Source organism: Hyposmocoma kahamanoa, unplaced genomic scaffold (assembly GCF_003589595.1).
Source record: "Hyposmocoma kahamanoa isolate Upper Pololo Valley unplaced genomic scaffold, ASM358959v1 77, whole genome shotgun sequence".
Classification (NCBI taxonomy): domain Eukaryota; kingdom Metazoa; phylum Arthropoda; class Insecta; order Lepidoptera; family Cosmopterigidae; genus Hyposmocoma; species Hyposmocoma kahamanoa.
The window spans coordinates 1,296,311-1,306,180 of record NW_020653926.1 but is presented as its reverse complement, the minus strand read 5'-3'; the positions used below and the strand labels follow the sequence as shown (position 1 = coordinate 1,306,180).

General features: G+C 39.8%; 1 protein-coding gene across 1 annotated transcript in view; it reads right to left on the bottom strand.

The window, feature by feature from the left end:
* Window positions 1-9,870, bottom strand: part of LOC113232696 (S-adenosylhomocysteine hydrolase-like protein 1) — an 89,270-nt gene that overhangs the window by 7,580 nt on the left and 71,820 nt on the right. Inside the window, exons 2-7 of the mRNA XM_026467470.1 lie at window positions 9,629-9,831; window positions 8,839-8,977; window positions 7,213-7,383; window positions 5,376-5,508; window positions 4,474-4,600; window positions 2,501-2,578 (exon numbers count right to left, since the gene is read on the bottom strand). Of these exons, the coding sequence (XP_026323255.1) occupies window positions 2,501-2,578; window positions 4,474-4,600; window positions 5,376-5,508; window positions 7,213-7,383; window positions 8,839-8,977; window positions 9,629-9,831 (851 nt within the window). The remainder of the gene's footprint in view (window positions 1-2,500; window positions 2,579-4,473; window positions 4,601-5,375; window positions 5,509-7,212; window positions 7,384-8,838; window positions 8,978-9,628; window positions 9,832-9,870) is intronic.

Sequence of the window (9,870 nt, the reverse complement as noted above, 5' to 3'; positions counted from 1 at the left end):
ATCTTTCGAAACCTGCACGTCGAAGAACGTTCACAACCCTCTGATAAGCGCTGGTAAAGTCCAAAGTACTATAAATAGATCAGCATTGTTGTAAATTTTGGAATTTACCAAGTACAAACATCTTCAGTACAAATGATATTGTTGTTACAATTAATTGAAAAAATGTTTACTTAGAAAATACACAAAGAATAATAATTGTTGTACCTAAATTTTCATGTTTTCGGTTTTTTATCGATATGAGAAAAAAATACAAAAAACAAACCACACACGTGTGGCCAGCACAGAAGAAGACATATCATTCGGATAATCGATATTGATTTTTTCTTCTTATAATATCTAAACTTCGTTCGATATTGTGTTACGAGCACTTTGGAATCTCTACTCGTTTAATTATAACGTATAGTCCATTAATTCAGAATTACTTAATTAATATACAGGCGTAGTAATAAATCAGCGATCATTCATAGGGGACGCTCGGCGCACACGGATGTCCAGCAGCCTCGAGTTTAGAAGGGAACTATAATTACAACCAGGTTTAGATAACAAGTCAATGAAATCTTGAACGAATATTAAATTTGAATTATCTTACAAATTAAATATGGTAATAAAGTATCAATTGTGCAGAACATTGTATGTATTAAGAGATAATATACAAAAGAAATAATTCAATCGCATCTTCGCAAATTGCGTCATACATCATTTAATTAGTGTTCTGCAGTTAAAAATGTGACAGTTTAGTATGCCGTTGTTGAGTGTAATTGAGAGTGACCAAAAGACAGCTTATTATACTTAGTACATGAAACAAGTGTGAATGAGCCAGTTAATTCTAAACAGGTGGCTTGTCCAAAAAGGTTTATCTTGTAAACAAATCAACAAGCCATTTATGACGACACGATGGACGGAGATTCGATCTCCATATACGGAGCTGCGCAAACGCAGACTTTGTAGCAACTTCACCTTGTCATTGACAAAGATCGACAAAATAATGAGCTTTATTGATAATAATTGCAAAATAAAAATCTGTTTTGAAAAAGAAATGTTTATAGTATCACATATACAAACTGTCATGCCACCTGTCATGTTAAATATTCATTTTCATGCCACCTGTCATGTTAAAATTGTTTGTATATCTGTGAAAGAAGTCATACCGCAAACTTCTTTGTCCATTATTTTGTATTCATATGATTATTGACAAGCGGCTTTTGTTAACATGTATACATTATAAATGGTCTTCCGATAAGTGGTTTCATTTTGATATGTTAAAAACGAGTATTTTTTAAACCAATACATTGGATGTTTATATAATTATAAAGAGGAGGGTATGCCACTAATAATAATAATAATATACCACCTCGCAGGCAGAGGTCGAAGGTTCGACTCCAGTCTCACACCGCGAAATTTAATTTGAAGTTTACCATGATCTTTCGAAACCTGCACGTCGAAGAACGTTCACAACCCTCTGATAACGTGTGAAGTCACCAACCTACATTGGGCCAGCGTGGCGGACTATGGCCTAAAACCTTCGCCTGAGAGGAGACCCATGCCCAGCAGTAGAACGTATAAATGGGTTGGTAATGATGATCATTCTGTGACAATATTTGTACTTTCTCTCCGCGTGACATAGCCGTGAGTACCGAGTATATAACCAGAAATAGAGACGTAATTAGGGCAAAAAGCCTTATATCACTTTTAAATGTAGTGTGAAGAAGCATTTGGCCAGACCAGCAAAATGATAGTGACGGAGTGAAGATATTTGTGTTTTCCATCCGTTACTCTCATCTCTGGACTGTATTCGCACTTTCCATCAGGCGCGGTGCAGTCATTTTGCCGAGTCACAATAAAAAAAAAAATGTCAACTCTCGTTTGCACTGAAATCATAAATTAGAAAGCTGAAATAGTACAGCGCCTGTGTATATGTCTCCGTATATTCCAAAAATATTCTGTATTTATTGCAATAAAGATAATATCTCTAACAATGGCGTGCTGTTCCATTCGGTGGTGAGGGGAACAGCAAAACATGTAATTACAAAACATTTCGTCGGCAATTAAATATGTAATTTTTAAATTTTCGTCCATTATGGCGAAGCTCAAGTTAAACTGGTCGATTCGAATTCGGGCTGGCCAATCGGTGCGCAGTTGTCACAGTAATGATTTGGCAGAATAGGTTTCAAACAAATCGACCCCTCCTACATAAAGTATCTTATGTCGAAATTGCCAAGTTTACAGGGGAGCGTTTTAAAGTTGTCAGTTTTATTTATGTTACTCACATAGAGTGATCATCTAATAGAGTGAGTATATAACCGATATCAAGGATTTTATAATACTCTATGAGAGTAACGAGCAGCAAACTGAGAAATGCTAAAGTCACGTGTTATGCTTACTTCAGTGAATTGAGAAATTTAAAAGGCTCCCCTGTAATCTTGGCAATTTCAACATACTCTATTTCTGGTTATATACTCGATGGCCGTGAAACACCCTGTATAAAATGTAAACAACTTACTTCGTTCAATTTGACAACCCTAAATCCGTCCATGGCTGCCTGTAGAGCGCAGATGGGGTCAATTTCTGTCACGTACACCTGAAGCAGTATAAATAGAAATAAAGGTAATTATGAGAAAAAGAAAATCAACATTATAACTTTAGTAGCAGTAGAGCTCCTTGTGAAAGATTTCGTCCAGGGAAGTGCCACTTATCTATTTCCGCCAAGCAGTAGCGTGAGTGGTAAGGGAGCTGGTGAAAGAAATTACAGGCATATGGGACTTGTCAATTTATGTCTCAGGGTACCCCTCAATCTTTGTGATTTAAAGTACTGAGTGATGGTGCAACTGTTATGGACAGGCGTGTCGCTCATCATCAGGCGCACGACTTGTTCGTCCCGTCCTTTTTTTATTTTATCTTTCTCTTGATCTGATATCAAAATACTCATTCACTATTTTGCATTGATGATCATGATGGTTTTATCACCAATAAATGTATTACTTTTTTGTATTTACACTCGGTGGAATGTGTTTCAGGTATAATTTAACATACAGCATTATTATGCGAAGTGTAAACATATTTAATAATAGCCCACACACTAGGGAAACTGTATCATGGATACACATAAAGAAAACCACAAATTACACCCAAACTTGCGAGAGAAATAAACGCTATACAAATAGCAAATATCTCCCGACCCGGGAATCAAACCCGGAACCTCTGCGTGGCAGTCCAGCATGGTACCCCGTTCATTTCAATTGTAGTTATGCGAAAAAAAACTACATCACTGATAATTGGAATTAATAGACAAGCCATTTGACATTTTTTGCAGTAATCTTGTTATTGAATATCGTTAGAAAAGTTTTACGCAGCACAACATAACCGTTATGTTTGCATCACTATGTTCCGGTTTTGAAGGGCAAGGGTGCTGGTGAAATTACAGGCACATGGGACTTGTCAAGTTATGTCAGGGTGACGGGCGCAGTGGCAGTGCTTCTCAGATCTTTCTTCACTGTAACTGTTATGGACAGGCGTGTCGTTTCCCATCAGGCGCGCGACTTGTTCATCCTATTACTTAGTATTATTTCAAAAAATCGTAAACTATCAGTTATCCCGCTCAGCTACCTCAGGAACCGACTCAGTTAAGCGGGTGGTCAGTCAGAATGGCTGGACCAAACGAGATACACAAATCAAACTGTGCTCATTATTTACTACCTATTTTAAAGAAATAAAGTGGCCGGACATTCTGACGTCAGGTTGGCTGACCACTTTACGTTTTTCATGTTTCTAGCAGTGTAAAATTTACTTTTTTTATATAACAATTTACTACCTAATTTCTACCTAAATATACTTTTTTTAAATATTTTAGGAAGCTTCTATAAAGACATTTTAAAAAAAGAATAAAACGCCTTTGCAAAAGTCGTCTTCTAAAAAAGACAGTTTATCTTTTCCGTATAATTGCTAATAATACATATTCAGGCGCTTAGAATATGCCAGCAATGGTTTCTGATTATCTTTGCAATTGCTTGCAAAGATAATCCAGAAACCATCTTTATCAATTTACATTAAGTTATTATATTTAAGCCAACCTAACGTCAGAATGGCTGGCCACTTTATTTCTAAATAAAAAGGTACTAAATAGTATAGAATAGGTAGTAAATAATGAGCACAGTTTGATCTGTATCGTTTGGTCACCACCATACACACAAATGACACACTTCACTCACATACACACACACTCACTCACTCACTAACTCACACATTTTATACTTTGAAGTTCATCATCTTTTGTTATTTTTAAGTTTCTTGTCTTTGTATTTTTTTACAAATTGAAGCGTGAATAGATCCCTAGCACAATTATAATTTATAACTAAAAAGGGGATTCTCGAGCCACTAAAATCGTAGAGATAGTGTCTTGAAATAAAAAAAAATTGTTTTTTTTATTTTTATTTTTTTTATAAGCAATAGGATTATTTTTTAAGCATAGATACTTACGACGCATCCTAAGGCCTTTAGCGCTTGGCAGCATCCCTTGCCAACCTCTCCGTACCCGCAAACAACAGATTGTTTCCCGCCGAACATGAGATCTGTGCTGCGTTTAAGGGCATCAATTATGCTTTCCCTGAAAACGGAACAAAAAACAATTTACATAAAATCCCACCAGCGTGATGGTTTTGATTCAAATTGGAATGGATGGGTTTCTAAGCTACTATATCTTTCTAAATTGTGAGTTAAGTCAATTATTGGTCCGATTTGAAATGTCAAAAGTTTCCGATCTGCCAGTTGTGAATCGCACTTACATTTTATATAAAAAAAAAGGAAGCCCGAAGCTTCGGGCTGAAGGCTTCAATGACCTGGGTTTGGAATTTTATACCTCCCATGCTACATCAACGTTCTTCATCGCATTTGCGAGGAAATAAATGTAATAACAATTTATTTCTTGTATGTTTTAACAATTTATTTCTTGTATGTTTTAACAATTTATTTCTTGTATGTTTTGTTTTTTTTTTTTTTCATAAAACCTGATGGCCAGTCATTCTTCCATACATATTGTAAAAGGCAAAAAACGCATACAGCCATAATGGTAAAGATATAAAATAAATAGTTTCAAAATACTAAGAATGCTGCAGAATTTGAATTTATAAAATTAATTTAGCAAATCTTTAGTTCTTTTTCCTATCCTTCAAGCCCATATGAAATAATTCAGATTTTTCGAGCATTAAAACTTTTTGCTTAACCTTAACGTATAACAGAAGTACACTGCAATTAAATAAAAACAAAATCCAATGTAATGAAAAAGCCCGTGGGCATAATTACAGCCGACTTTACCTGCATGTTATAGCACTGTTTACGAGCAAGTGTAATGAAAATGCCATTAGTAATTACAAGTGACTTACCGACAGGAGTATAGGTTATCAAACTTGGTCTTGGTAACGGAGTCGTTGACATTCATAGCAGGAACACATAGTTTGCCAGCTTTACTGAGCTGGTATAGTCTGTGGACGCCTGTTACGCTCTCTTCCACAATACCTGCAAGGCATAGACAATAGCGGTGATGTCAGCTAAAAACATACATTTGGTTTAAAAAAAGCCGTTAAAACCATAAACAAAGATCTGCAACTTAACTGCCTCGGTGGCGGAAGAGTTACCCTGCTGGACTGCCACGCAGAGGCCCCGGGTTCGATTCCCGGGCAGGGAGAAATATTTGTATGGCCTGCATTTGTTTCTCTCGTGAGTTTGGGTGTAATTTGTGGTTGTCTATCATATGTGTGTACTTCGCACTCGCGATTTCCTTAGTGCGGGGCTATGTGTGAATTGTTGTTGTTGTGGTCTTCTGTCTCGTTCCATAGTCCAGCTGGGAAAGCGTTAGCTCTGGTTTGGCGAAGACGCTGGTTCGATTTCAATTTGATCGAAGGAATTTATCTTTATGATTGATTGATTGAACCAAACTCACGAGAGAAATAAATGTAGGCCACACATTTTTTTTTCCGGCCCGGGAATTGAACCCGGGACCTCTGCTTGGCAGTCTAGCATGGTAACGCCCGCATTCGGTTCAGTTCGCATTAATATTATAACTGATAGATTACTATCATCTCAGGTACCCATGACCATGGGACCGTAAAAAGACTGAGCCTTTAGATTTGTTTGAAAATATGAAGATACGCCAATTAGATCAGAAATAGTAATTAATATATTTTATTAATACAAATTTTAGTAGCAATAGAGATCCAGGGAAGTACTGCCATCTTACCTATTTCTGCCGCCAAGCAGTAATACATTACTGCGTTCCGGTTTCGAAGGGTAAAGATGTTGGTGAAATTACAAACACATGGGACTTGTCAAATTATGTCTCAGGGTTTCGGGCGCAGTGGCAGTGCCCCCCAGATCTTTGTAATTTAAAGCTCTGAGTGGCACTGCAACTTTTATCAACAGGCGTGACGCTTACCACCTGGCACACAACTTGTTCTTCCCGTCATTTAGTATTATATAAAAAAAACTCAAAAATGTGTGAAATTGTGTGGTTAACGGAAAATCGTCGGTGTCGCCACTTTACCATGAGTTACATGGTATAAATAAAATATATAAGTTGTGGATATTTGATGAGAGTTTACTGGATACTGAATGAGGATTGACTGACTGACTGACTACATTTTGTATGAGCTACTTATACTAATTTGGTACGTGTGTTCTATGCTGATTCCAAAGGCATGATTGTAACTTTTGCTTGCACTAAGACGTGCCTGAATGTCGGAAGAGGGTTAGACATTCTGGCACGTCTGTGGCTGGTACAGGGTGAAATGCAATAAATACGTTTCATCCCCTAATTTGCCACCCTAAAAGGTGGAATATTTGAATGGGATCACAACTGAGACACCCCCTTCAAAACAAAAAAAGAAGCCTCAAAAAATGCAATCGAGTTGAGAACCTCCTCTTTTTTCAAGTCGGTTAAAAATTTTACCTTACCTATTTCTGAACCCAAGCAGTAATGTTAGCATTACTGCGTTCCGGTTTTGAAGGGTTAAGAATGCTGGTGAAATTACAGGCACATGGGACTTGTCAATTTATGCCTCAAGGTGACGGGCGCAGTGGCAGTGCTCCTCTGATCTTTGAGTGACACTGCAACTGCTATGAACAGACGTGTCGCTTACCACCAGGCGCACGACTTGTTCGTTCTGTCACGTGGTATCATAAAAAAAGTTTAACTCCCAAAGTGACAATTCTTCTTAAATTAACCTTTAATTTGCTTAAATGCGGTCTGATGTTTTTTCAACATGAGATGCGTAGCGTCTCCGCCATCATCTAGGATCATGTTGGGCTGCCAGGTGGCGCTGGGGGAGCAGCACTGGTCGATGCACCACCAGAAAGCTTCCTCACTTTCGCCGCGCCACGCGAATACTGCGAAACCTGGAAAGTTTTAAGACCACATTAGCTATTGACTCAAGTCAACCGTCACCATGGGGCCTGTAAAGGGCCCGAAACATTGGTTTGTTTGAAAAAACAAATATACGCGATTTAAATCCGGAAAAATAGTTTCATGCCTATGTGTAACAATCGCGAAAACCTAAGAACTCGACATGTAAGACTGCATTAATCTTCAACTTAGATACATCCTACTGCTGGGTACGAGACTCGTCTAAAGATAATAATAATATACCATAGAACCATAGAAGAAACCAATTACCTGGCGATTAATTGCTGAATTTCTGGTACAGTCCAAAGCACGTTAAGCATGACACTTTGAACTTTGGACCGTTCATTATCGTAAGCGGCATAGAGCAGGATGTAAGTCGAAATACAGTGTCAAGCTTGACGTGCTCTTTATCCTGTACTACAGAGAATTCGGTAAATTTGTTCTATGTCCTTCCTATGACCTTACATCATAAGGATGGGAAAAGATACCAACCGTGTTGGGATTCCAACTGAAAATCTTGTGCTCTATTATAATAGTAATAATAACTTGAGAAGGTTATATTTCTGTGACGTGTGGCTTGCAGCACAGCCGAAAACGATCCCGCTCGATAAGGCACGCTCGCCGGTTCTTGAACCCGAGTTCGTAACCCCAGCTGACTGTGCCATTGCCAGGGCATCCCGAAAAGCTGTTGACTCTAAAGTCAACTATCAAATTTCCGATTTCTTGGAGGAGCTGTCGGCACGCTCACCTCCCGATGCCGGGGCGTCTCTCCAATCTCAAAAACACCTAAACAGCTAAATGGACCGGACAAAGAGGCAGTCCCGTATCTTTCTACATAAGTTTTGTTTATAGGGACCCTCCCTACCGCTCCTTAAGGTATACGAGAAGGATACTCTAGCCTGTGCAAGCACAGAGCACCTTCTAAGTTCAGATCCTGACCCCGGATCATCCAGTGTACAGGGTTATCACAGACCGTTGTCACCGACTTCATCCGGTTCTGAGCCGATGCCGAAAAACGACGTCTCTCCAGTTCACAATAACCTAAGCGGCTCGAGGGACCAGAGGATATCTAGCTTATCCTCTACTAGCTCTCCGGGCTAGTGCCGGAGATGCCAGTCGCAGTGTCCGGCGATAATGTCCGGACGAAGCTTCCAATGTAAAGGACAACTCACGTGCCCCGCGCGTCTCCTCACTTCAGGCCCTCAACTAGACCGCCACTAAGACCGCTACTAAGACGCGCTAGCTGCGCACGAGACAGACGCCCCGGCCACATGCAACCGGGTCAGTCCGGGTCGACCAGAGACGCCCGAGAAGGCGTATTACTGGCGGAGAGCTTGACCCGGACGTCCGCTGTACTCTGATCTTGCCGTCAAGCCCCTACTCTCTCCGGAATACCCTATCTCTCGGGTCAGTAGATAAGAAGTAAAGAGAGAGACAGTTGAACTTACCAGCATGAGCCAAAGCTGCAGCGACCTCATTCTGCGTGCTGTAAATATTGCACGCGGCCCACCGTACTGTAGCACCAAGGGCGGCTAAGGTTTCAATCAAGACCGCGGTCTGAGCGTTGATATGGGTGCAACCTACGATCTGTGGAAAGAGAGAAGAAGACCATTGATCTAGAGAAAAAACTTTATTCACAAATCGTAAAGCGAAGACAGCAGCAGCAAAGCTCTTGTGAAAGAGTTTGTGTAGGAAAGTAATGTCACCTTACCTATTTCATTGAGGGTTGTAATGAGAGCATTAATACGTTTCGGTTTCGAAGGGTGCTGGTAAAACTACGGGCACATGGGACTTGTCAACTTTATGTCTCAGAGAGACGGGCGCAAATCTGCTATTTAAAACTTCAAATGGCCCCACAACTAGGCCCACAACTTGTTCGTCCCGTCACTTGATACCATATAAAAAATAACTCGGGTGGCACGAGTGGGACCCTGTACCCACCATACGCAAAATAGGCGCGGACGTCTAGTCGCGGATACTTATTACATAACTATACTATGTCATTTTTTCTGCGACCTTCTAGCTGATTTCCTCTTTACAGCAATCTTTCCCAACAAAAGTAACTGTGGCGAGCTGTATCTGTGACATCTAGTGACATATCCTAAATAAACCGTTGTTTTACGTTTCATAGTTAGTAGGAGTTCTGTGTTTTTTTTTTGCCAGTAAACTCAAGACCATGTCAATGTTTTTATAGGATTTTTTACAAAAATGTCTTAAGTCTTTATAGCCAGTACTTACCTTAGCATCTTTAAGTGGCTTATCTTCTTTAGCTCTGGCCCTAAGCGCCATAATGCCCGGCATCTCCTGCTCCGCAATCTCGATCTCCCGTCTTCCGAACGCATGTTGCTCGATGTTACGGACGCAATGTGGGGGGTTCGGCTGTCCAGCTGCTATAGCCTTTTCATGGGGCTGGATGCCTTCGTCCTCATCTGATGACGACCCTGCGAACAAGGACAGGGTCTCTTGAGGAATAGGGTTGA